The sequence below is a fragment of the Nilaparvata lugens genome, chromosome 1 (assembly GCF_014356525.2).
Source record: "Nilaparvata lugens isolate BPH chromosome 1, ASM1435652v1, whole genome shotgun sequence".
Lineage (NCBI taxonomy): Eukaryota > Metazoa > Arthropoda > Insecta > Hemiptera > Delphacidae > Nilaparvata > Nilaparvata lugens.
The window spans coordinates 16,522,409-16,550,163 of NC_052504.1; the positions used below are offsets into that span (position 1 = coordinate 16,522,409).

Here is a 27,755-nt window from a genome sequence, read left to right on the forward strand (position 1 = left end):
ATTTCTAAAATGTTGGAGTTATTAATAAGTGTTATAGAGATATAATTGCCAAGGGCAATCGGGCCATAATGTGAATCCTGTTTTCTAATAAACAAGACAGCAGTTTTTTAATAAAATCCAATTTTATTTTAATTTTACTTATCTTATACCCTGTTATAATAAGAAAAGTAGGCATAACAAAGAGAAAACTATGGAAGAATATTAAACATTAATGTATTCAAGCCTTTTGATACCAACACATCGTAATACAGGGATTCGATCACGACAAACAACTAACAAGCTTCTAACATTTAGCGGAAAATTGATATAATAGACACATTTTATAATTAGATAAAAGATCTTACCACGAGGCTTGGACTAATATTTTAGGTTATGAAACATAGATTTGTTGATTTAATTAAAATGAACAAAAACAACTGAAAACCCATTGCGTAAATTGCCTTCATTAAGTTTCTTTACATGAAAAGACACTTTTAATTCTATTAAGTGGACAAAATATTAGTTTTCTACTTAATTAAAGAGCTTACAAAATTTAGTACAAACCTTCTGGTGACGCCATTTTAAAAAGTTCGATCAAAGCGGAAACCTATCTAAGTATCTAGAGCTTCCTCCATTACCAACCTCATAAAGAGCGAATTGCAATTAGTTAATTTGAATTAAATTATTCTTCAAGTTATAGCTGTACTTTTTAAATAATGAATTAATAAATTTATGTTATTAAAATTAATTAATTTATTTATTATTCCATTCAGAATTAACAATTGGTTGTCAGAATATCAATGATCAATGAAAAGATCGATAATTTATAAATGATCGAACAAAGATCGATAACTGATACTACATATCGGAATATAAAAAGATCGATATTCGATAGTCAAATTCACTTTATAATGATATGCTTTGAAATCGCTTGTAATATGAAATATTACACTGTGTTTTATGTCATACTCAAAAAATACATCAACAAACAAGTACGCCAGAGATTGAAAAATTCAACCGACTGATTCACGATAGAGAACAGAGCACAAAAAACGTGATACCAACCAAGAGATATTTTCAAAGGGGGCTTCTAATATTGCTTCCTATTGGTATGCAGGAACAAAAAAGAGTGAAGGTGCATCTTAACTTATTTTATCACGATTTTATTATAACTTTATTCTCCCTGTTCATGAGAAATCAAATGTGGTTTAGTAAAAAGGCCGTACAGCTAATTTAATATTTCATTTTTCACTACCGTAATTTAAAAATCTGACGATTTTGTTTTTTCCATAAGTAACCGTTTTGATGCTTGAAATTTCTTACAAACCTTTATTTGATTCAACAATGGCTCAGATTCAACATCATCCGACCAGGACGGGAGAGCTTCCTCTCCCTTGATAGTCACCAACTGCGTTTTCAAGCGAGTCACCTCAGCTTCCAGGTCTCTCTGCAATAAACGTAATATTGACAATGCATAATTAAGTTTAGAAAAATGAAAATCTTATGAGAGCCCATTCAATTTGGTTCACAGTCTGAATTTACTGATAATGATCCAACAATACATGCATATTTTATAATAAACCATATATATTGTAATTTCACACTATTAGTTACTTCTGGAATGAGTTTCATGAAATTCTACAGTAATCTTAGTACGCACTACATATAAAGAAAAGAGTCAATAGAAAGCCTAAAACTACCAAAAGCCTCTAATACATCTAAAAATGTATACCAATAAAGCTACCTGCTTCCTTTCAATATATATTGCAAGCTGGAAAAAGGAAAAAAACTTCACTGGAAATTGTCAATTGAGTAAAAAAGTACCTACATGTAACATAAGTAGAATGAAATTAAAATTCTCAAGTAGCTTACCCTTTTGAAATGCCAACATAAGTACAATTAACCAAGCCTCTAATAAGTGTAAGGCAGCTTGGAACCTGGTCAGGTCCATCACTGGGTCTGCTTGTCAGAGGGTGAAGCCTAAAGTCACTGCCAGCCCCGATGGGTTCAATCATTTTCTCATTCAGCAGGTCGAGAGGATAGTGGAGTCGATTCCAGGGAAAAGTGAAGCAGATAAAGACTTCCACGTGCCAGGAAATCACAACACAATCTTTGATAGGTGGGACCCAGTAACAGCAGACGATATCATCCTGATGGTAAAGAGTTTCAAAGGTAAAAGTACCCAGGATATATATGGTGTGTCAGTTGACCTATTGAAAGCTATTATTGAGGAAATTTCTCAACCCCTCAGCATTGTCTTGAACTTTTGTCTAGAGGCAGGCTATTTCCCTTCTGCTCTGAAGCTTGCCAGAACTGTACCTGTCTTCAAGAAGGGAGATCCATCAGACATGGGTAGCTACAGGCCCATCTCCATTATTCCAGCTCTGGCAAAGATTTTTGAGGTGTGCATGAAGAAGCAGCTGGTTCTCTACTTTGAAAGAAGAGACCTATTTACAAACGCCCAGCATGGATTCAGGCGGGGAAAGTCAACGGTCACTGCGGTATCACAGCTAGTTGCTGAGATCCTCAACTCTTTCGAGGCGGGACTCAGCGTCTCTTGCTCTGACGGACTTGAGCAAGGCTTTTGAGTGTGTTTCACACGATATTCTCCTCAAGAAACTGGCTACTTATGGAGTGCGCGGTCCAGTCCTTGCCACCTTCAGAGCCTACCTTTCTAGGAGGCAGGTTCTTACCCTTGATGGAGCGAACTCAGGTCCACTACGGGTTCGTCACGGAGTACCATAAGGTTCAGTGATTGGTCCTGTTCTATTCCTGGTAATGATAAATGACCTCGGATTTATGGGCAACATCCTCATGCTTTCTGACGATGCCACTATTTTCGCAAGGGGTAGAGCACCAGATTTGTCCAAGAGGTTGGCAGCAGATATTTTTGAGCAGGTGAAGCAGTGGTTCACCAGCAACTAGCTGATGCTTAATGAAAGCAGAACCCAGGAGACAACATGCACTCTTGTTCGGGAGCAGCTTGACGATCTCACAGAAGTAAAGCTACTGGGTTTTACACTGGATGCTAAACTTGACTGGAGTAGCCACATTGATAACATCTGTCGGAAACTAGCCAGAGTGATGTACCTACTGAGACGTCTGAAGCCATTAATCTCCAGGAAGCATCTGGTGGAGGTGTATTTTGCTATGTTTCATAGCCATATCAACTATGGACTTCAGTTATGGGGACACGCTCCAGGCTGTAAAGATGTACTGCTCCAGCAGAAGAAAGCTCTAAGGATCCTAGATTCGGCGGGCTACTTGGACCACTGCCGACCCATCTTTATCAAGCTGAGAATAGTCACGGTATACAATCAATATATCTGGCTCTCCCTGTTGCACGCAAGGGATAATTTCCACTTGCTCACATGAAGAGAAGACAGACACTCCTAAACACCAGAGGAAAAGCGAAAATAGACATCCCTTTCTCCAGGCTGAGTAAGAAGAAGGATTGTTTCCCAATACTAGCCCTGAGGATTTACAACGCCTTACCTGACAGTGTGAAGAACATGGACGACAGGAGCTTCAGAACAAAAATCAAAAACTGGTTAATAGAGTCTCCATTCTATTCAGTGGAGGAATACTTTGAGGCCACTAAAAACATCAGCTAACGTCGAGTGATAATTAATGTAATGCCTACAGGCAAGGCCATCTTGAAAAAGTTAAATGTTTTATATTTTTATATGTTTGACTAAGTTTACAAGCGTAAATAAGTGTTTATTATGGACATAGTTTATATGTCAACTCTACGACAAGGACCAAGTCAGGTCCACTTTCTGACACAGTCAGCCCAGTTATCTGGTCATGACTAAGGAGGGAAGTATGAAGTAAGTAATGTTTCATTTAGTCACCACAACATGAAGTGTTTTTCACCCATTTTCACGTGGGAATGGAATAAAAACAAAATTGAATTAAAGGGTACTTGAGAATCTTATTTCATTCTATATATATTATAATAGTCCTATAAGGAAAAGTACATGAATGTAGCATAAGTAGGGGAGCACTCATACTCAACAATATGACTATGTTGAAATCAGAATATAATGGATCTAATTAATTCATCATTAGAAGTTGAAATGATGGATGTAAAATAGATGGCAAATAGCCATCAAGATACCATCTGAAAGTTGAAATGAGAATATTGTTAATTGAACTTTCAAGCCCTCCATACCACTAAACGTTGGAGTTCATACAATTCACAAATAGCTGCCCATATATTGTAGTTGATTCGAGAACATATCAAGTTGGACGGGCTTTCTATTATACTCCGAGCAAATTTACTTCGTACTTGGAGGAATTTGCGGCGCAGATAAATGGAGGGAGATCAGCCAATTGCAGTGATGGATAGAGTCATAGGTGGAAGTGCAGTTGTCAATTTGTCGATTAGAGTCAGTCGAGTCTATGATTGCAGATTAGAGAGGAAACTTCCTAAGTTTAACATGAGCGCTTGAATACTAACTGGGAATTAGAGAACGCTGGCTGGTACACAACGGCAACATAGCCGCCGTTGTATCCCTGCCGCTGTATGCCTTCTCTACTACGCATGTCCATCCCAAGTCTAAAGTTCACTTGTACGGAGTATCATTTGTTTTTGTTCAGATCAATTTCAAGTTTTTTTACTTATTGAAATGTAATACTACACAATCGAAAGGCTGTAATCAGGCTATTGTTCTTAAATGATGCAATGATAGGCTGGTACGAAGGGCCTAATAAAAAACTTGTGTACATTAGTTGGAGGAATATATTGGAATTTTCAAGTAATTTCAACTGTAACGTATCTTACTTTCTGAATTTTTGCTCGTTCCAAAGCTCTTTTGTGTTTTTCTTCAGCTGCGGCTCGGTTTCTCTGTCTCCTCATTTCAGCTTCTTGAATAGTTTTCAATTTTTCATTCATTTCTCGATTCGAAGAACGCTCTTTACCAATTTCGCATTTCAGTTGTTCGACCTGTTCAAATGCAGACAGTTTTAGAAGAGTACTTGAAAAAACTTTCATAAAAAATACATTTCTAGTATAGTACTTGGTAACAGGCTGGACTAGTCATCATATTCATAATCATTTATTGATCCAATTATACACATTTCATTAAGATAATTGAGGGAGGAACAATATGCAGAGTTCAAAAACTGTTCTTTCCCCGAATACTGCCGAATACATATACTGGTCAAAAAGTATAGGTTATGTTTCTTCAACTCTATAAATTTTTGACCTACTTTCAGTAGAAACACGAATTTTAATTTCAATAAAAATCACATTAAAATGAAATGTTACAAACAGGAAGTTCTCAAAGTTTTTGAATCATCATAAATAGTGGAGCACTATGAAACGACTGTATTATTTTATATTCATGCTAGCTGAAATAGTTTTTGATAAAAGAAAGTAAAAATTATGATTAGTAAATAGAATGTCAAATCATAAGATAAAATGCACTTATTCAATGTAAATATTCCTGTATGAAATACATTGTATCATTGTATGGAGAATGAAATGCTTTTAATTTACCTCAGCCTGTAGATCTATACACTCAGAACTTTTCTTGTACAGCTCCGTTCGCAGATGGTCATTTTCTTCCTTTTCTTTGTTGAGAGCCGCACTCAATGAATCCACGTGTCTCTTCTCCCTCTCTAGTTCCACTCCAATCTCCGTCAATTTTCCTCTCCACTCATCCAAGCACTGGAAATTTAAAAACAAGAAAAAATACATGAATACTACAAGTCGAAATATTATACAATTTAGTGTATTATTTGAGATTCCATGGCAGCCTGCCATCCGGAAATTATCAATCAATATTCACTTATTCATTCATTGAATCACAATAGTAGAATGAAAAAAACAGGCGCAAACACAAAACTTCTTCTATTCCCAAATTAAGTTTAATAAAATGTTCAAAGTATGGTTAAAGTTTACATCACAACAACAAAGTTTCACTTCAAAATAAAAGTAAATGAACTTCAATATACACAATAAAATAAAAACTAAGATAATTTTATTTATTATTAATTCAATTACAGTGTATAATAACCACAAATAATAAATGCCTGTACACAAATATAGTGGTCATTAAAAACGGAATTGAAACATCTTAATTTATTTTTAATACAATTAAACTTTATAATAACCACAAATAATGAATGCCTGTACACAAATATAGTGGCCATAAAAAAGGAATTGAATACAACAAAATGTACACCTTTATTTTTTGCATAGGATGGTCAAGTTATGCATCAGCCGGCAATTAAGCACTCCATTACACTTGAACCCACAAACTACAAATTTAAGAGATTGTTCAGAATTGAATAAAACATGAAGAAATGAAAAATAATTAAACCAAATTGGAAAATTTACAAGAAAAATAGACTGAAATATCTTTAAATAGGGCTAGTCAGTTATCATTTCATTTTTAAAATTTATATTTGAAACAAAGAATCAATTTACCTTGTTCAAATGATCACTCTGGTTAGGGGGCCTCGGAGCTATTTGTTCAGCAGCTTGAGCTGCATTTAGTTGCGCTTCAAGAGTCTGTAGACGTTCTCGTTCCTGCTCCAAGCAAAGTTGCAGTCTAACTTTCGAATCTTTCTCCTTTTCCAGACATATTCTCAAGTCCTTGAAAGTGAAGAGCAACATGAAATTAATAACATATCAATTTGTTCATACGACTGTTCAATTTCAACCATAATTTTGTAAGCGAGTGCAAGTCATATTTGTTTTAAAAATACTGAATTACTCTTTTATATTATCTACAATTAAATCAATTGCATCATCAATAAATAATTGAATCAATCAATTATTGATCAATTCATAAATTAATGAATTGTATCAATAAACTATTCAATTAATTAATTGATTAATACAGTACAATAATTAATTGATTCTATCAATCATGTACAGTTGCAAAAGGAGAATAGAATGTTCTATAATAAGATGTTTATTTTTATCAGGGTAATAATTCTTGGAATTGATCTTCGTATTTGATGATGGAGATTGTGCTACAGCTTTTTCCAATCGGAAAATCTTGTCAATTGAGTTATTATTTCAAGATTAAATTAATAATGTTATGCAGATGATACCACAGTAACTTTTACGGGTGGGTCATGGAAGGAGGTGAATGACCTAGCAGTGGAGGGACTGAAGGTTATCAAATCCTGGTTAGATAATAACACCTTGACACTTAACTATAAAAAAAGTAATTTCATAACCTTCTCACCAACATCAGTACTCAACCCACAAATATAAACCTACAAATACATGCCTCATCCTGTGTTTCGTCCACATCTACCCCGTGCCGGTGTCCATTGCTGGGAGAAACTGACCATGCTAAATACCTTGGAGTTATAATTGATGCACATCTAAGATGGAACTATCACATTGATGATAAATGTAAGAAGTTGAAATACTTGATTTACAGATTCCATAGAATCAGTTTAATAAACAATAAGAGTATTGCAAAATTGCTATATACTGCATATGTTCAGTCCATCTTGCAGTATGGATTACTGGCTTGGGGTGGTGCGGCAAACTGTTACATAAATGGGTTATTTCTTGTGCAGAAGTATATAATAAGAGCGGCTCTTGGAAAACAAAGACGTTTCCCGAGTGCTGAATTGTTCATAACATTTGATGTTTTGCAATTAAAAAATTATACATTAAGAGTTTAATTCAACATGTAAAAAGGAAAAATATTGAAATTACTATTCGTGAAACTCCATATAATCTCAGATATCAGACAGTTGAACAGGACAGAATTGACCTAGAAATTTGTAGGCGTCAATTAAATTTTAGAGTAAATAAAATCTTACAAACAGTTCCTGATAATATTATTAATTAGCTGTGATAAACATAAGGCTGGTGAATTTCACGACTGGATAAAGGCTTATGAGCCCACTTGGTGAGCCCACTTGTGTGTGTTTGTCTATTGTCAAATCGCGTGTATAGAGTTTTTGAAATCTCCGTTAGTCTTTTTTTTTCTTGTTTTGTTTCACTTGACTTTCATCTGTTTTTTCTGCAGTTTCATCTCCACATCCAAAATCATACGTCTAAAATCACACTGCTGTACGATAAAAAAGCAACTCGTATCCGCGCTCAGTTTTTTCTTTGCGGGTACTATATTGTTTCCGAAGTGTATTGATTTTTAGTTTAAAATGTTGAAAACATTATTTTTGTATTATATCATATTGTATCATGTTTTACTGCATACTGCTTGTTGTTTTGTACTTTTGGAAATAAATAAATTTCAATTTCAATTTCAATTTCAAACAGAGAATCAATTTACCTTGTTCAAATGATCACTCTGGTTAGGGGGCCTCGGAACTATTTGTTCAGCAGCTTGAGCTGCATTTAGTTGCGCTTCAAGAGTCTGTAGGCGTTCTCGTTCCTGCTCCAAGCAAAGTTGCAGTCTAACTTTCGAATCTTTCTCCTTTTCCAGACATATTCTCAGATCCTTGAAAGTGAAGAACAACATGAAATTAATAACATATCAATTTATTCATACGACTGTTCAATTTCAACCATAATTTTGTAAGCGAGTGCAAGTCATATTTGTTTTAAAAATACTGAATTACTCTTTTATATTATCTACGATTGAATCAATTGCATCATCAATAAATAATTGAATCAATCAATTGATCAATTCATAATTACTGGATTGTATCAATTAACTAGGCAATTAATTAATTGATTAATTGATTCTATCAATCATGTACAATTGAAAAAGAAAAATAGAATGTTCTATAATGATGTTGATAATAAAGATGCTTATTTTTATCAGCGTAATAATTCTTGGAATTGATCTTCCTATTTGATGATGGAGATTGTGGTACAGCTTTTTCCAATCGGAAAATCATGTCAATTGAGTTATTATTTTAAGATTAAATTAATAATGTTATTCAAATAATTTTATTTGTATGCAGCCTAATTCTAATGAGAAATTTCATTATTATAACCAGGATGAAAAGTTAATGAAGTTTTATTACATCAGTCAATTTGATCAGTGCAAATAGAAAATGAATTAAATGATCAGTATTTTGAGATTATTATCTACATCAAACCGTACGAATATGAACGGATTTGAGTACTGAACTTGTTATACAGTTAACTTACTAAATAATAGGTAACTTATGACCAATTAATAAGGTTCAACGTCTTATGTGATCAAACATTGAAATTTGTATACTAGAGACTGTTTAAAAGGATAATGAATTAATGAACACGAATATTTTTTTCTTAATCTGGAAATCAACTATACAATAATATTTTCTAGACCAATAGAGTGTAATGATTATAAAATATAATAATTCATGTTACTTACAAATAAAATAAATACAGGATAAAATATACGAAATAGATTATTCGAAAAAAGGTGTTGTAAAGTAGATTAATAGTATAATTATATAATTATAATAAATAATTATATACATAATTATAAAAAATAAGTATATAAATTACCTCAATTAGTTCTGTATCTTCTTTTTGAATCTGCTTGATTTTATCCCTTTCTCCTTCGAAAAGAACGTGCAATTTTTTAAAGTTCCCTTTTTCTTTCAGAAGAGACAACTTGAGGTCTGACATCTGAGTTCTATTTTGCTCAACAACTGACCTGAAGAAAGAAATCAGATAATAATTAAAACACAAATAATTATCAACTTATTGATTTGTTAACAAACAGCCTCAGTTCATCAAAAGGTTAATGAAGTTTAGATGTAGTAATTACTCATGAAAAAACAAATGAATTTTGTGCATTTTTTACTAATCTGTAAGAATATTTTCATACAAAAAAGAATGTTGAATATTTTTGCAACAAATGAGCGTCTAATGAGGCATACAACTAGAACTGAAAACTTTTTGTCTCTTTAAAACACAACTAATATTGCCATATACAACATGACAGAATTTTGAATGAGAAAGTGCATTTCTCGTTTTCTGGCATCATGAAAAAATGTAATACTGTTGCCACTATTCAATGCTTTTGAATGCAAATATATATATGTAAATTGGAATACTAACGAGAGAGAAGCAAGGCGCTCTTCCTGATAGCTGATTATTTTCTGCAGACGATCAATTTCTGTTTCCAAATGGACCACTCTCTCCTTCTCTTTTGATAGAGACGATCTTTCAACATCGACCTCTTCGTGTAAATTGTCAACGTTTTTCAACTGCTTCCTCAATTCATTCTGCAGTTTATTGATTCTTTCCATCAAGTCGGCAATTCTGGGAGGTCTATGAGTGTGGAGAGTTAGCTCTTCGTACAAGTGATCCATTTCTTCCCGAGTCAAGTTCTGCAAAAATAAATCCATCAAGTGAGTGGGACAGTTATGCACAGATTTTTTTCATATTGCAATGAAAAGAATATAATAGTAATTCATGTCGTAGAGTGGCAAACAGAAAAAAAATCCGAGTTAAGTCAACTCAGTTAAATTGACTTATTATCAAATTTGTTATTATTTATAACATTAATATTGTAAATATTCGATTTTAATATAAACAAATGAAGATGGATGTTCGGAAATAAATTTTATATAAGAAGGAATCGTTCTTTACATATGGTGATTATTATTGATGAATAAAATAAGTTATTTACCAATTAAAACGAAATGGATTAACAAATTCATGTGGTTAATTTTTTTAAATATTATAAAAAATATCATTTGAAATGCCAGAATGCTTATTCAAGAAACTTGGGAGTTTAATGTTGGCTAATTTACCAAAAAGTTTCCATTATCTTACAATTTACAAGTAAGATAATTCAAAAAAGTAACCATTACTAATAATTTTAATAATTGCATGCCCTACGCTTATGGATGAGATAGACCTACAGTCAGCGGTCATACCAGTTTTAATAATTGGAGCCATCTATGCACATGCACGAGTACTGTTTGAGATTTTTAAGGCTGTGCAAAGGCTGAAAATAAACTTTCTACTCGCTATATTATTCAAAGTTTTTCGATTTGTATATCATCAAGCTATCAAAATGAAAAAAAAAATTCTCAAGAAAACATTTTTTCCGATCATTACTTTTTGAGATATGAGCGCCTGAAGTTTGAAATTTTTGGGACAGAACATTTCAAATTCGGTAAGAGATAAATCCATGAGATTCAGAGGATAGATTCGTCATGGTATTGCTGATCTAGTAAAACAAAAAAATTCTGAAAATATCAATTTTTAATATAGTTATTCAATTTACTAAAAATAAATTTTAGTCAATTTATTTTTGGTAAATTGAATAACTTTTTCAAAAAATAGTATTTTTGGAATTTTTTTGTTTTACTAGATCAACAATACCATGAAGAATCCTTCCTCTGAATCTCATGGATTTATCTCTTACCCAATTTAAAATGTTCTGTCCCAAAAGTTCAAACTTCAGGCGCTCATATCTCAAAAAAGTAATGATCGAAAAAAAATGTTTTCCTGAGAAAACCTTTTCATTTTGATAGCTTGATGATATACACATCGAAAAACTTTGAAAAATATCGCGAGTAGAAAGTTTATTTTTAGCCTTTGTACAGCCTTAAGTCTGAATTTCATCAAAACGTTGGTTGTACCCAGACGGCTTACTGAATTGATTTTTGTATTTTAAAAGAATACATTTTCCTTATGATAAGTGATAGACCTACAGTTTTCGGAAAGTGATTTCGGCTGATCATTAGAGGATACTGTAATTATTATATTTTGTGTGATCATAATTAAAAGGCATTGTAAACAAATATATGAGGACTGGTCAATGATAACTCAATGAAGCTTCAAGCTCAAATAGAATTGATTTGATGAATGATGTCTCAATGAATTCTCAAGCGTTATTTGATTCGAATATTAATTTGAAAAGAACCTATTGTCAAAAGCACGTTCTCATAATAATAAATTATTCTACTTAGAAGTATTTTTGTACTTAACTAATTAATATTAACATTTATCTGAATTTAAAACAAAAATGTATGAATTGGAAATGAGATAGTTGATAGACACAAACCTTGAATCCATGCTTGATAACTCTGTGTAGAACGGCTACTAGAGATTGTGAAGGCAACACAGGCTGGGGGGAGTTTGCTTGCATGTCCAGTGTAGAAAGAAGCGTGTCGTCGAGACGAGCAGACATATCAAGCTCATTCTGCAGCTGGTCAGTCAAGTCATCTATTGATCCTGATCAAAACAAAACATCTATTTAGTATCAAGGAAATTTCCCACACGCTCAGGTATCCAGAATAATCTATTTTTACAACGAAATCATAATTATTCATTTCAGAATCTCTCAAGTAGATTCTGTAATGAATAATAATGTAATGAATGAGCTATTTAAGTACTGACAACATTTTGAAACGAACGAAAAATCAATAATAGTAATAAACCAATAAACATGTCACTACCCATCATAATGTTTAAACTACATAACCACAAGGGTACCCCACTTTTAAGCCAACCCGTAAATTACAGTTAAGTTGAAAACTACCTGAAATTATCATAATATGCAAAGTAAAAAGGTTTTTATTAAGAAACCCATTACTAGTTTCAATTGATAATATTCCAAACAATTTTTTTCGTGAGCTTTTTTTATAATTATTAAGTACCTACTAGTTCTTTCTGCATTACACTGAATTATTCTTGTCCAGTTACTTTTCGTGACTGAGTCATCTATTCTGTGCCATAGAAGTTAAAAAGGATAATTACTATCCAATACATCATCAAATTTTTAAAACTAAGTTATAAATGTAAAAATAAATCTAGTTTCTCTTTAGAAAACAGCTTATTCAAATTGAAGAATGATGATATTTTTTAAAACGAGACAATGAATTAAAAAAAGTAAAGAATTTAGGTTTACTTTACCTGTAATTTTGTTTTCGAAGGGTACAATTTCAATGGCATCAACAGGAGTGACTTGCAGGTCAGCCAGAGTTTTACGCCCCCTCATTGGACTATTTTCAAGCTCCATCGTATGCTTCTTTTCCTTATCCAGCTCATCCTTCAAAACTGTATTTTTCTTTTCAAGCTCTTTCTTGGCACGTTTCAATTTTTCGTATTCTCTCTTCAGAAATTGAGACTTCTTTTCTGCACTTATTCGCAATTCCTTCTCCTTCAATACTTTTTCTTGAGCCAATGTTTCTGAATTTTTGTAGGCTTCAGCAGCCGAGATAATCGTTTCACAACGACTTTTCTCGGTGTCAAATTTCTCCTTCATTGTGCAAATACTCTGCAACAGCATCTCTCTTTCATCTCTCAGTTTATCAACTTCCACTTCGAGCTCCTTCGCTTTCGAATTGTTTTCGGATATTCTAGCCATAGCATTGGCTTCTCCAATCATATTGTTCAACTCTTTCTTCAAACTTTCACAATCAGACTCTAAACTGCGATTAATACTCCTCAGACGCTCCAATTCATCCTTCATTTGCAAGAGATCATTTGAATCTTTTTGAATTCTATTACTCATTTCTGAAGACATTTTTCTAGAAATTAAATTAATTTCATGATTTGCTTCATATAATTTATTCTTCAATACATCATTAAGCTCTGTACTTGATTCCAAGTCATTATGAAGTTTGTCAATTTCTTTTTCAGTCATTAACAATTTACTCGAAGCATTTTCCAATTCTTTTTTCAGCGATTGATATCTCTGTTTAGATGCCTCAAGTTCTGCTATGACAGCCTCTTTTTCGTTCAACAAACTACTGACCTCATTCCTTAGTTTCTCTGATGCATTTTTTTCATCATTTAAGTTCTCTTTCAATAGATTAATTTCAGCTACAGGGATTTTATTCAATTCTTTCTTTAAAACCAATATTTCCTGAACATGATGGATGTTTTCATCCTTCAAACGTTCAACTTCTTCAGACAATCGCTTAGTATCATCACTCACGGCAGCTTTCTTGGCATCTTCAATTTTCTTCTGCGATTTTTCAAGAATCAGCTGCAAAGATTTCACGTCAGACATGACTCTTACAAGATTCTCTTCCCGTTCTGCTATGACATTTTTCAAGTCTTGCACTTCGGAGTCGCGCTCGTTTAGCTGCTTTTGTAACGTAGTCATCAATTCAAGCCGTTCCTGATAATATTTCTTGTCTTCTGATATTTCAGAAATAGTCGACGCCAGATCATCTCTTGCCCGTTTTAGTTCGCCTTCTAATTGAGGAATTTCCTGCAGCCGTTTTTCATAGCTATCGATCAGTTCAGTCTTCCAGATCAATTCTTTCTCTAATTCATCCATTCTGATCTTCATCTCCTCCTGTAAAAATATTTAAATCTTATGAGTTGCAATTACCAATTAATAATTGAATCAAAATGGATAATCAAAATTACAAGAATCTATTCAATATAGCTATACAGTGAAACAATGCTAGTAACTACAAACTGCTTTAAGAATTGAGAAGAAGCTTTTGGAATAAACAAAATTAGAATTCTTGCAGAATACAGAATGGACATTTTCTATCAGTACTGAATTACCTATCCTACAATAGTTTGAAATCTAACTGGAAATAAATTTTCATAATTTAAAATTCCAGAACTCGAATTTATAAACGTAAAATAGTTTTAAAGTTACCAACTTTAACAATTATAAACTGAAAATAAATTTTCATAATTTACAATTCCAGTAGGCTACTCCAGTTCAGAATAAAGTTATATCAATCACTAATTTATAAGTTGAAAAATAGAAACTTGCATGACTAAAATGGTGTGGATTAGCTTACCTGCTGGTTGATGTCATTTCTTGGTGGACTCATCCGTTGCCAGCTTGGTGTGCAATCACCACCGCCTCTAGAATCATCCTCAGCGATTGGATGTAATAAAGGAGTAATCATCCGCTGTTCCGATTTTTCCAATGTTTTAACCTGGAACGATAAAACTTCTATAGACATTTGTAAAGTAAAACAACAAATTGAAATCCTGAATAACAGCAATCAGTGACTATTTGTACAATGTAGGCTAATTGATTTTTTTTGTCAACTTTGATACAGAACAACATTCCCCTCGGACAAATGTTTTTCCAATGTTTAATATCATGGCCAACAAAATCTGACCACGATCGCCGGGCAATGGTACCAACCGGTAACGGTGACTGTGATGAGTTCCCGGTAACTGTGACTGACGAGGATCATTAAGCAATTTAACATAGCTAATAAAAATTGATAGTTTATTAATATTTCAAAATTAAAAGGATTGCGAAGCAGTGTTTGGCGTAGATCCTTGTACAAAAACATCAAACACTACGAAAATATCCGTTTAGTTTTCTTCAATCCAACAGTGTAATAGATCTTAAGGCTGTGCAAAGGCTAAAAATAAACTTTTTACTCGTGATATTTTTCAAAGGTTTTTGATTTGTATATCATCAAGCTATCAAAATGAAAAAGTTTTCTCAAGAAAACATTTTTTTCCGATCATTACTTTTTGAGATATGAGCGCCTAAAGTTTAAATTTTTGGGACAGAACATTTCAAATTCGGTGAGAGATAAATCCATGAGATTTAGAGGATGGATTCTTCATGGTATTGTTGATCTAGTAAAACAAAAATTTTCTGAAAATATCAATTTTTAAGATAGTTATTCAATTTACTAAAAAAACCAAAAGTAACTTTTGGTTGAGTTATTTTTGGTAAATTGATATTTTCAGAAAATTTTTGTTTTGCTAGATCAACAATACCATGAAGAATCCATCCTCTAAATCTCATGGATTTATATCATACCGAATTTGAAATGTTCTGTCCCAAAAATTCAAACTTCAGTCGCTCATATCTCAAAAAGTAATGATCGGAAAAAAATGTTTTCCTGAGAAAACTTTTTCATTTTGATAGCTTGATGATATACAAATCGAAAAATATCACGAGTAGAAAGTTTATTTTTAGCCTTTGCACAGTCTTAATATCCTTCACTGAGATTCTATGACAAAGTCAGATTCAAGCAGTGCTCAGGTGAATAGTTAGTTGAAAAGGTTCATACCTTATAGTTTTGATAGCTATTTTTCAGGCAATGAGGATGAAAATGATAACAATGGTTGCACAATATACTAGCCGTCTTTGCTTGCAAAATATTGCACTACGGTACCTTCAATATTTCCATCAAACAATTCCTTTTTTTTTTGAAGAAAACTATTATTGTAAAATATTACTGTATGTGTAAGGACAATCGTCAAAATATTGCACAATCTAATTTGTACAGTAATATTGATATTCTAGGGACCGATTTCAACATTATATCACGTTGGTTTCATAAGAGAAATGTAACTTACCGTACTACTGAAGTGGGGAGAAAAGTCATGCATAACGTTGGAGAAATTGGCATCTCTGGTACGTTCACCGTCGTTCATGTGAGACACTTCAACATCATCTGCAAAGCTAACTCTGTAGCCTTTCGAGTTGGAATTACTCGACTTTTTAGAGCTATTTTGACTCTCCACCTGTGAAGCAATAAATAATAATCAATGTAACATAATTGTTCGAATTTATCAATTTAAAAAGTATGCAATAAAAATTGCTAACAAGAAATAATAATCTTAAATCGGATGGTTTTCACTTGGACAAGCAGTAGAGAGCTCAACTTTATGGTTAGGGCTACTCTTAATTATCAAGAAATAAAAAGGGTAATTGGATTTTTTATTTCTTGATAGTAGAGATCTTTATAGTGTAAAATTTCAAGAGATTACGGAAAACCTAACGGACGAATGCACATGGAACTTCACTTACAAAAGAGGTATTTACATGGCCATCACGTAATTCTTTCACCATTTGTTCAAGGTAATCGATGTCAGCATTCTTCTCTGCCAAAAGTTCTTCCATCAAAGCTGGTAAGCTAATATTATGGCCTTCCCTCATTTTATTCAGCATTACCTGCAACAAATGAAAATTTTAAAATTTTTGGAATAGACTATGTCAAATTATGCTCATGGCCGAGAATTTTCTTATTCCAAATTATTGGAATAGACTATGTCAAATTATGCTAAAGAACTGACAACTCTAAATTAAATAAAAATCCAACTCTTTAAATTTAACGTTTCTTTAATCATCACTAACTGAACAAAAACAGGAAAACAAACTTTTCTTGAATATTTTTTGTGAATCTTTTCTATTGAGGTAAGTAATAATAAAGTGAAAAATTTTATCCATTTTTGGTTTTGAAACATATAAATTTGAAAATAAACTTTGCAAACATATTTAAAGACTGACAATTTTGTGAAGTGAAGAACTACAAGACTTAACCTATTTCGGACTATGTTTAACCCTATCTAAATTTGGGAGAGGAATAGTACAAGGTTACCTTATTTTTTCTCTCCCTATCATTTTGATAATGTACGTATTGTATGAATGAATTAATGAATAAATGCTCATGACCGAAAATATTTCTAGCTATAGACATTTCTAGTCTGCAGTCGTGGAAAATTTTGGCAAATGAAGTAAAATTATAAAAAATCAGTCAATAACTTGTAACTTATTGTGTTTTTTATTCAACTATAGTATTACAGTAACAGGTTATTCAAGTTGAATAATTGAATGAGTTAAAAATACGGAATCAACTCTACAATCCAGTAAATCCTCTAACACAATTTAATACCTACAGCACGTATGAGTTAACACATAACACAACAGATAAATGCTTTGAAGGAAAATTAATAATATGACCTGCTACTGAAAACATATAGAATAAAACAATAATCATCCTCAACATTGATGCATTATAATTTTTTATCTATTCATTTATAAAGAATTAGTTGCAAACTTACAATCATCTTTTCTTTCTCGATTTCCATGAACTTCAGTTTCTGCTGAAGAAACTCGACTTGATTGTTTTGACTGTCAACATAATTGCATAGTTCTACTTCTTTATCAGCGACAATCCTCTGTAAGTTACTTATTTGCTGTTGATGAGTAGCTACCTGTATGACAACAGAAAAATGAACATAATAAATATCAGTTACGAATATTTTCTAGATTAATTTGAAACATTCTTTCAACTCGGAAATTCCAAAAAAGAAAATTCATAATTTATTTCTATTGTCGACTTAGAATAAAAATAATGACCGTATTATTTATAATTTCCAATGAAACCCTTCATCAACATATTAATACAGTAAAAACTCAACAGTTCCGTATTCTGTATAGAGAATATAGTGCACTATGACAAAAATCTTGCAAAATATGAACGAACTGTTTTAGTATGTAATTCTGTGTATGAAATAGGATTATTATCTTGGATGTTCTTAGAAAATGATCATAGGTAAGAACCAAATTTATTTGACCATTATTTAAACATGATATATTTAGGCTTTTTCAGGTTTTATACAAGTTAATTCTATTATCAGTTAATTCGCTCCTCATAGTATAGTTAGTTTGTTTATATGTATTTACTTCAAATTCTTCACAGATAGAAATAAAATAAATAAGATATTGCATTTATTCAAATATGCTAACGAATTAATAATAATTAATTAATAAACGAAAATACAATTCGAATGTCGTCAACGCTAGCTGTTCTCCCCTTGTCAATATTTGCAGTAGCACAACTCTTCATGGTGGTTGACAGCATTTAATTTGGATTTTCGTTTAGTAGTCTACTTATAATTATTACTCTTTTAATTAAATAAACTAGTACATTTTTTGATTTTTAAAACTATTAGTTTATTTACTTTTATAATGTACTAGCTTATTCAATCAAAAAAATTAGTAACACCATACAAATAAATTGTAAAGTAATTCATATTTTGATACAAATAGTTAGAATAGAATTATAGTACCCTTTTAAATTAACAAAATAATAAATTAAGAATACAAATAATAACAACTAGTTTCAGTGTTCACACCATCGTCAGGTTATGACGGTATGAACACTGAAACTAGTTGTTATTATTTGTATTACTAATTTTTATTATTTTATTAATTTCAAATGGTACTATAATTCTATTTTATAAATAAAAGAAAGTAGCCCTGAATTCATACATTTTAAGAAGTTAGAATGGGATATTTTGCAAATCTAACAACACTACCCAACTCAAGAGCATCGTACCTCTCTTTCTTTGCTTCTGATGGAGTTTTGCAAAGTGTGCACTTCCTTTTCGAGAACGGCAATCTTGTCCAAGTTGATGGCGTCACACTTGTTCTGCTGCCACTCGGCCCGCCTTCGCACCTCGTCCAAAGTGGTTTTGGTTGAGGCAATAGTCGACAGCTGCTTATCACACTTCACTTGTAGCACTTCTTTCTCAGCTAGCACATCCTACAAGTTACAATCGAGAAACAGAAATTAATTCGATGGCTACATCTGATTCTGGGAGGAAATAAAATGATTGAGAAATAGGATGATAGGACTTGTGAACTGCTATATAAACAAAATTGAACGAGGAGGTAAAACCATAGAATGAGAATTATTTCAGATATTCCAAAGAGAAGACTACTTGATTGTATACAAAATAATTACTATGAGTGCTGTAGTAACTGAAAAGTGGTGTGATGACAGTAGGACAGATCAGCAACAAGTAAGATAAACAATATTTGAGAAAAAGAATGTCAATTTCTTCCACCATACACAACATTTTTACAGGGATAATAATTATCAATTTTAAATGAATGCTGTAACACAACATAAGTCACTAGTTATAGGTTCTATTGAATTTCAATACTTCTACAATTTCAAAAAGAACAAACAAATAGAATGAGAGTTTATGTGACAGAGTAAAACTTGAGCCACCAATGCTCATCATTAAGTCAATCAATTATACTTTCAGTATTTATTCAAAAAGAATACATTTTTTGGCTTATACAGGGTGCGGCAGCGAAACTTCCTTTTTTTAAGTAAATAAAACTCTTTGTATGGATCAGAAAGTTTGTATTTATTTTTTTGTAATGTAGACACATATATAAAGTTATTTTCAATTAGTTTTGAATATCAAATCAGGTAGATGATGTCCCCCATTCACTGAGTAAACCGATTTTTGGCGTTTGCCATGACTCTTGCTAGCAGACGTTATGTTAGTAATTTCTTCCCTGATATTGGTCTTCAAATCTTGTAGGGTCCTTGAACGGATCAAATAAACAAGGGATTTCAAAAACCCCCATAGAAAAAAGTCACAAGGGTTCAAATAGGGAGATCGGACTGGCCATTCCAAATCGCTCTTAATTGATATGAGGCGTCATGGAAGTGCTCCCTCGATTGAAGTCACGTTCAGAATGTTCCTGAACAAGTGCCATCTTCTAAGGATGGAATTCGTCTCACAGAACGATCGGAAAGTCCAAGAGCAGGCGCATGTTTGCGCGCAGAACTCTGTAGTGATCACAATATTGAAACTCTCGCTGCCTCAATATTCTCAGGTGACCTAATGGGCCGAGGCCGAGGGACTTAGTTCTTCGTCTTGTCGCACTTGCAGTTTGCCTGAACGTAGTGACCCACGTAACAATTGTATTCCGGTCCGGGACAGTAGCCAAAGGGGCTAAATTAAAGCGATTTTGAAATGCGCGCTGGGTTGTGATCCAGAACATCCGCTCGAAAAATATATCTGAACGGCAAATGCATACTTCTCATTGTTCCAATGCATGAAAAATTCGAATGAACATGTCGAGAAGAAAACGTTATGATCTGACTTCGCTAACGAGACCAAATTCGCTCTACTAAGAGATCAGCTGACTGAATGGCGTTCACTTAAAAAAAGGAAGTTTTGCTGCCGCACCCGATACCAGTGCGGAGAACCAACGGTTCCCAGTTTTTTAGAGAACCTGGTGAGACATGATTATATTTTTTTGATTAGAAGAAGATTGAAGTTTAAAAGGGGATTTAATCATTATTAATTGGAATAAGATTAAAGTTTTAAAGGAGAATTCATCATTATTAATTGAAAAATAAATAAAAAAAAAATTGTTTAGGATAGGCCTATTGCTGATCAGATGATTATGCAGTGGTTTAATTTGGGAGTGGATGTGATTAACCTCGTGTAAAAGTGTGTTATGCTAGGGTTGAATTTTTGCAGAAGGCTCGTCAAAGTGGTGTCATAAAGTGGATAGTCTTTTCCTAACGCATCTTACTGTAAGGTCCCGGCCCTTATCTTAAAGAGCGATCTAAAGTTACATCTGGCAACACCTAATATTATTGCTGACGCTGTATTCCATTGTAATGCTCGATCATAGTACTTTTAGTCAGTCTACTGCCAAACTTCACCGAGAGCACTTCTCTCTTTTTCGATGTATATTTTATAATTATGTGTTTGAAAATAAAGTTTTCTTTTTAAAAAGGTGTTTGGTTACCCCAGAACTATAACTGGCGCCCGAACTACCTTCCTTACGTTTTTTCGAGGTTGTTCATTTAACAACAAGTTTTTTTCGATTCGCGATCTTTAATTTCGACTTCGTGAAAAATCCGGAAAACCAGTGAGTGAGGTGAACCCTTCAAGACAAGTTCTCTGCGTACCACACCTGCGACCTTCGAAGTTCAACCTGGCAGACAACGAAGACTCCTTCCACAAATTTGAGACGGAAGTAAAACTACCATCAACTGTAAGTACAGATGCGAACATTTTCTTCACTTCATCTTCTACACTCATTCGACCGTCAAAATTAGACCCTGTGATCATGTCAACCAAATCTATCCCGAAATATTTGCTGGACTATATTCCAAAATTCGATGGAACTTCCAATAAAATTCCAAAATTTATCAAATCTCTCCAAGACATTTTCAATCTGTATTGTAACGATAAAATTGAACAATCACAACGCGAAGAAAATCATTGGCTGTTATTTACTGCCGCCCTCCACAGTTTGGAAGGTGCTGCAGATGATGTTGTACAAAATTGCGAGTGTTCCAACTTAGCTGAACTTATTGAACTTTTAACGAAAAGCTTCTCTGATAAACGCACGGTCCCTGACCTAATAGCCGAAATTGCTGTAATGAAATCATTCCAATACGAACACCCCCTCGACTTCCTACAAAGACTCAGTGAAAAACGCACCAGAGTGGTGACCCGCTATAAGCTTGATGGTGTAACCGGGGATCTCCTGAAAAATCTTCTCGAACAACTCGATACAACTCTTGTCCGCACGCTCATTCACGGTGTTCATCCAACACTCGGAGCTCATCTTCAGGTATACAAACTCAAGAACTTGGACGACGCCCGCGATACCCTGCGCAGTGATTGTAGCATTGTTTTGAAACAATTAAAATGTGCAGAGCCCGTAAGTGACAAAAGTGCAGTGAGTGAAAAGCAAATCAATTCTCAGTTCCAACCGCGGAATTTCTTTCAACCACAACCAGTTTTCATCAATTCCGACAATTTTCTCCTCGGAATTTCCGCCAGCAACACTTCAATCAGAATCGGTTCCAGCAACCCTTCACTACTCAGAATCGGTTCCAACAACCTCATCAAATCCATTTTCAACAGCCTCAACATTCTAATTTCCAACAAAGTGTAGTTCCCTCTACCTCTACTTTTCAGCAGTCGCAATTTCAAAATTTCCAACCGAAATCTTTCAATAACAATTCTCGTAACTTTTCAAACGGAGCACGAAACATTCAACAGTCTCACAACTGGGACTCGCAGAATACTGTCTCCATGCGTACTGCTTCTACTAATAGAAATGCTAACAATTCGGCAAGAAAAAATCCTTTCCAGGATCTTCACTATCTCGATGAATCAAATGATGATATCAATCAAGTAAATGCATCGACTCGTATTCAATTGTTGCAATCGCAACTCAACAATCTAACATCAGCTGTGAATGAAATGGCAGATCATTTTTTAGAGTGTGGCCCCAATCCGGCGGAAACCCCCCCAAACAGCTTGAATTGAATATTATTGATAAATCGCTACCCTATTTTGTCGATGATGTAAACAGAAAATGGCTTGTTGACACTGGATCGATGATGAATTATGTACATCCTGCAATTGTACCGCCAACTGTAACTAGATATAAGGAAAAATTTGTTGTAAAAACCCCGGCTGGTACAAGTGGTGGACATGAGTATATATTTTTTGGTCCATCCACATTATTTCCGAATCTTTCTAGAATTAAGATGTATATATATGATTTTTCCGACAGGTACGATATTCTTTTAGGTAATGAAACAATGCAACAACTCAAAGCCCATGTAAATTATGAGACTAATACGTTAGATTATGGCAACGTATCAAAACCGTTATTATCTGTAATTAATTCTAGTAGAAAACAAATTGAATTGAAACCTGGATTTAATGTAATAACTATCCCAGTTAGGTCTATTCCCACTGTAGGACAGGGATTACTTAAACCTATAAATAATTCTAACTATTGTATTGAAGAAGGTATAGTTGATATTGTTAATGGTGAATGTACTTGTATAGCTTTCTCTCATGAACTCATGACCATCAGTCCTGAACCCATGGAAATTGAGGAAGTAGAAACGATTCTTGACTCGCATAATGACTCAATGACCACACGTCCTGAAAATTTTGCATTGATAAAGAAATTGATCCATGAAACTTTACGAACTGACCACATGAATGACGAAGAAAAAAGAGAGATATACGATTTAATTATCAAATTCCCTGCGATAATAAAGCTTGATAATATTCCTCTTGGTTCAACAAACTTATTAAAACATAAGATCAATACTGTAGATGACAATCCTGTGTACACACGAAACTATAGGTACCCACAAATATTCAAGAAAGACGTACAAATCGAAATTGATAAACTGCTGCAAAATAAAATCATTCAACCCTCCAACTCTCCATACAATTCCCCAATATGGGTTGTTCCAAAAAAACTAGATGCTTCAGGAAAAAAGAAAATAAGAATGGTGATAGACTACAGGAAACTTAATGACAAGACGATAGCTGATAAATATCCTTTACCAAACATTGAAGATCTTTTCGGTAAAATTGGGAGAGCCACTTATTTCTCCACAATAGATTTGTACTCAGGTTTCCATCAAATCGAAATGGACCCAGAATCTGTTCCTAAAACTGCTTTTTCAACGGAAGATGGTCACTACGAGTTTCTTAGGCTCCCTTTCGGGCTGAAAAATGCACCCCCATTCTTTCAAAGAAATATGAATATATTGTTTGCTAAAATGCCGAATGTATTAGTATATATGGATGATATAATAGTATTCTCTGACAATTTGGAAGAACATTTGAAACATTTAAAATCTGTTTTCAAGAAACTACAAAATCACAATCTCAAAATACAGCTTGACAAAACCGAATTTTTCAAAAGAGAATTGTTATACCTTGGCCACATTGTTTCAGAACGCGGTATTCAACCCAACCCAGCCAAATTGCAGGCCATAAAGGATTTTAAAATACCTAAAACCGAAAAACAAATCAAACAATTCTTAGGGTTAACAGGCTACTATAGGAAAATGATACAGAACTATGCAAAAATCGCAAAACCTCTGACTCAGGCATTGAAAAAGGATGTAAAGATCGATATTAATAATACAGAATATGTAAATGCATTTGAGAAATTGAAAACAATGTTACAGAACAGTCCAATATTACAACTCCCTGATTTCTCTAAACAGTTCATTGTCACGACTGACGCGAGCAATTATGCTATAGGAGGGGTATTATCCCAAGTTTTTGAAGGAAAAGATCTACCAGTAGCGTATGCTTCGCGAACTTTGAATAAACATGAGATCAATCTCTCCACCATAGAAAAAGAGTTATTGGCTATTGTCTGGTGCTGTAAATATTTCAGACCTTATTTATACGGACGGAAGTTTCTCATTCAAACTGATCACAAGCCTCTCCAGTGGCTTCATAGCATCAAAGAACCGAACTCGAAACTCATTAGATGGAAACTATTATTAGAGGAATTTGATTTTGATATTATTTACATAAATGGGAAGACCAATTACGTAGCGGACGCTCTGTCTCGTCCTAATAATGTTCACATGATGGGAAATGAGGAAGATGATTTTTTAGGTTTTGAAGATGGCTTTCGCGGGTTTGCGAATATTGCTACTGACCCCCACGAAACTGGTCTAGAAGATGGCTTTCACGGTTTTGATAATAGTGCTCACGACCCTGATCATGAATTCGATGATATTAACGTGGACGAATTGCTGCGATTCAATACTCGTACTGAAGCTCCCTCCATAGACGTTAGTTCCCTTGATGAAATTCTCCAACAAATAGATAACCCGGCCGTAGGAACTGATAATGATGATATTATACGTATTGATAATAGAAATGACGACAATGATGCTAATGAAAACATTGTGCGTGATATTGATTATGAAAATGTTGTAAATAATAATGAAAATGGTAATGAACGTGAAGATGATAATAACAGTTTAGCCACAATACACTCTCAAGAGAGTTCAAACGAGCAAGTAACTATTGCTGATGACGATAAGATTCTGAATGTAGAACATAACCAATTAGTACTTGAACGAGGTGACCAACCCCCTCGCTTGATTAAGATTTTTGATAAAAATAGATTGATTATTTATTTTAGGAATGCTAATGATTACGATGACATGAAGGACAAATGTATAGAGTATTTGAAACCGAATACAAAGTATGGAGTTTTCTGCTCGCGTGCCGGAGCCCTATACGATGAGTATGAACGGATTTTTAACAATTTCAAGAACGTACTGCTAGAGACTTTTGATTCGATCAAACTTAAACGGTATAAAAGAATGAACTTAGATGTGACACAAAATGATGAACAAAAACAGGTAATCTCTAATTATCATGAGGGTAAAACATTCCACCGTGGTATCAATGAATCTTATAATCAAATACGACGTAAATATTACTGGCCATCAATGCTACAGGATGTGACTGGTTACATTAATAAATGTGCTGTTTGCTTAAAGGTTAAATATGACAGGAGACCCGTTCGAGTTGACTATAAAATCACACCCACTCCTGAAACACCGTTCGAAAAAATACAGATTGATTGCTTCCAATATGACAAAATAAAGTTTTTAACGATGACTGACTGTTTTTCCAAACGGCTAACGGTCCATCCAATAAAAAGTTTGAACCAAGTCGATATCCAAGAATGCTTAAACGACTATTTCTCTGCTTTCCCCATACCAAAAATTGTACAAATGGACAACGGACGTGAATTTGACAATGCAGGCCTACGTGATTTCCTGAGACTTTATGGCATTGAACCATATTACGTTACTCCCGGACACCCAGACTCGCAAGGTTTGGTAGAAAGGACTCATTCTACACTTATTGAAATTCTGAATGCCATTCAACTTGAAAATAAAACCAACACCACTGAAACTAATATGAAATTAGCGGTAATTGCCTTCAATAATACTCTAAACTCTACATTGAAAATGTCTCCTATGGAAATAACATATGGAATATCGAATAACCCTTTTGTAAACGGAATAACAGAGAGATTAGTAACTGAACAACTGTCCCAACAGTATCTTGAACGAGTCAACCTAGTGCATAAAATGATTAAGAATAAAATTGAAGAAGAAAAACAAAAACGTACTGAGAAATTGAATGTTAATCGTGAGAAGAATGTTGAAATTGAAAACGAGCCACACATAAAATCGACATTTAATAAGAAAACAAAACCGAAATTCATCAAAGTAAATTACGATACAACACAGCAATTAGCTAGGAATCCTAAAGCTATCCAAAAACGCCCTTTCAAATTGCACCCTAACAGAATGAAACGGCCTAAAAAACCGGTGAAGGGTAAGAAAAAGGATTTATTTGTTACAGGACGTGATGGTACTGCCCCTAATTCTCCTGTTGCTGGCCCCAGCAACGTCTTATAAGATGGTAGATTTGAGCAGAACATCTGGTATTGCTCCAATCAAGATACAGAATTCTTATATAATTAATGAAACTTTTACCTATGTTCATAATATTAATACTAGTTATTTACGTTTAGAATTAAGTAATATTGAAACATTTGTTGATTTTCTCGCTAAAAGGAATAATATTGATAAGAGTCGCTTAAGTATGATGAAATTGAATTTGAAATACACTAAGAATAAATTGAATGAGATTCAATCCGTTAATTATAGGCAGAAAAGAGGTCTTTTTAATGGTTTAGGATCCGCGATTTCGTGGATCACTGGGAACATGGATGCTGATGATAAGGAAAGATATGACAAAATTTTGCAGACAGTCCAATCTAATGAATATCATCTTAGTAACAATGTAGACAAGCAATTTGCTGTAAATCAGAAATTTATTAACGAATTCAATAATGAGATGAAAGTAATCAGAGCGAATAATCTAAAAATCAGCAATTACTTTAATTCTTTGTTCAATGAATCCAACCGAATGGAAATGAATCAGCAATCCTCTTTGTTATTCGACTCGCTCCTGCTTCTGAATAATAAAATATCTGACATTGTAACTAGTCTCGAATTTTGTAAATTGAAAATACTGCATTCTTCTATTATTTCTCATGATGATCTTTTTCTCCTACAAAAAAACTCAAATGTCAGCTTTATTTCAAATAAAATTAGTGTGTTATGGAAACTAAGCAAAGTACATTGTGGAATATTTAAAGACCATATTTCATATTTTGTGGACGTACCGCTATTGTCAACTGTTTATGAAACGTTTTTTCTATTGTCTTATCCTGTCATTGTCGGTAACGAAATTTTAACAACTATTGCACATCCTTCTTTTGTTCTTCGAAATGACAAATTATTTTCTGGAAATTGTGAACTCATTTATGATGATTATTATTGTAGTGAAGTAAGCGAACTTAATGATAATGTATTGAGCAATTATTAAATGATAGGAATCTAGACGGATGTAGTAAGGTAGTTTTGAAAGACGGAGATTCTTTCATAAAATATGTAGAAATAGTTGATAGTTTTATATTATTTAATTTTAGTACATGTATGGTTCT

General features: G+C 33.4%; 1 protein-coding gene across 4 annotated transcripts in view; it reads right to left on the bottom strand.

Moving 5' to 3' along the window:
* LOC111049283 (A-kinase anchor protein 9-like) overlaps positions 1-27,755 on the bottom strand; it is a 77,685-nt gene that overhangs the window by 13,181 nt on the left and 36,749 nt on the right. For 3 of the 4 annotated variants that reach the window (XM_039431908.1, XM_039431916.1, XM_039431900.1), the window contains 13 exons: positions 18,949-19,155; positions 17,669-17,821; positions 16,635-16,778; positions 16,181-16,348; positions 14,647-14,787; positions 12,791-14,183; positions 11,940-12,109; positions 9,980-10,251; positions 9,422-9,572; positions 6,416-6,583; positions 5,483-5,653; positions 4,766-4,927; positions 1,307-1,426 (listed from right to left, as the gene is read on the bottom strand). In XM_039431908.1, the coding sequence (XP_039287842.1) occupies positions 1,307-1,426; positions 4,766-4,927; positions 5,483-5,653; positions 6,416-6,583; positions 9,422-9,572; positions 9,980-10,251; positions 11,940-12,109; positions 12,791-14,183; positions 14,647-14,787; positions 16,181-16,348; positions 16,635-16,778; positions 17,669-17,821; positions 18,949-19,155 (3,420 nt within the window). Of the gene's footprint in view, positions 1-1,306; positions 1,427-4,765; positions 4,928-5,482; positions 5,654-6,415; positions 6,584-8,249; positions 8,418-9,421; positions 9,573-9,979; positions 10,252-11,939; positions 12,110-12,790; positions 14,184-14,646; positions 14,788-16,180; positions 16,349-16,634; positions 16,779-17,668; positions 17,822-18,948; positions 19,156-27,755 lie in introns of all 4 variants that reach the window. The other variant, XM_039431903.1, reaches the window with a different exon arrangement.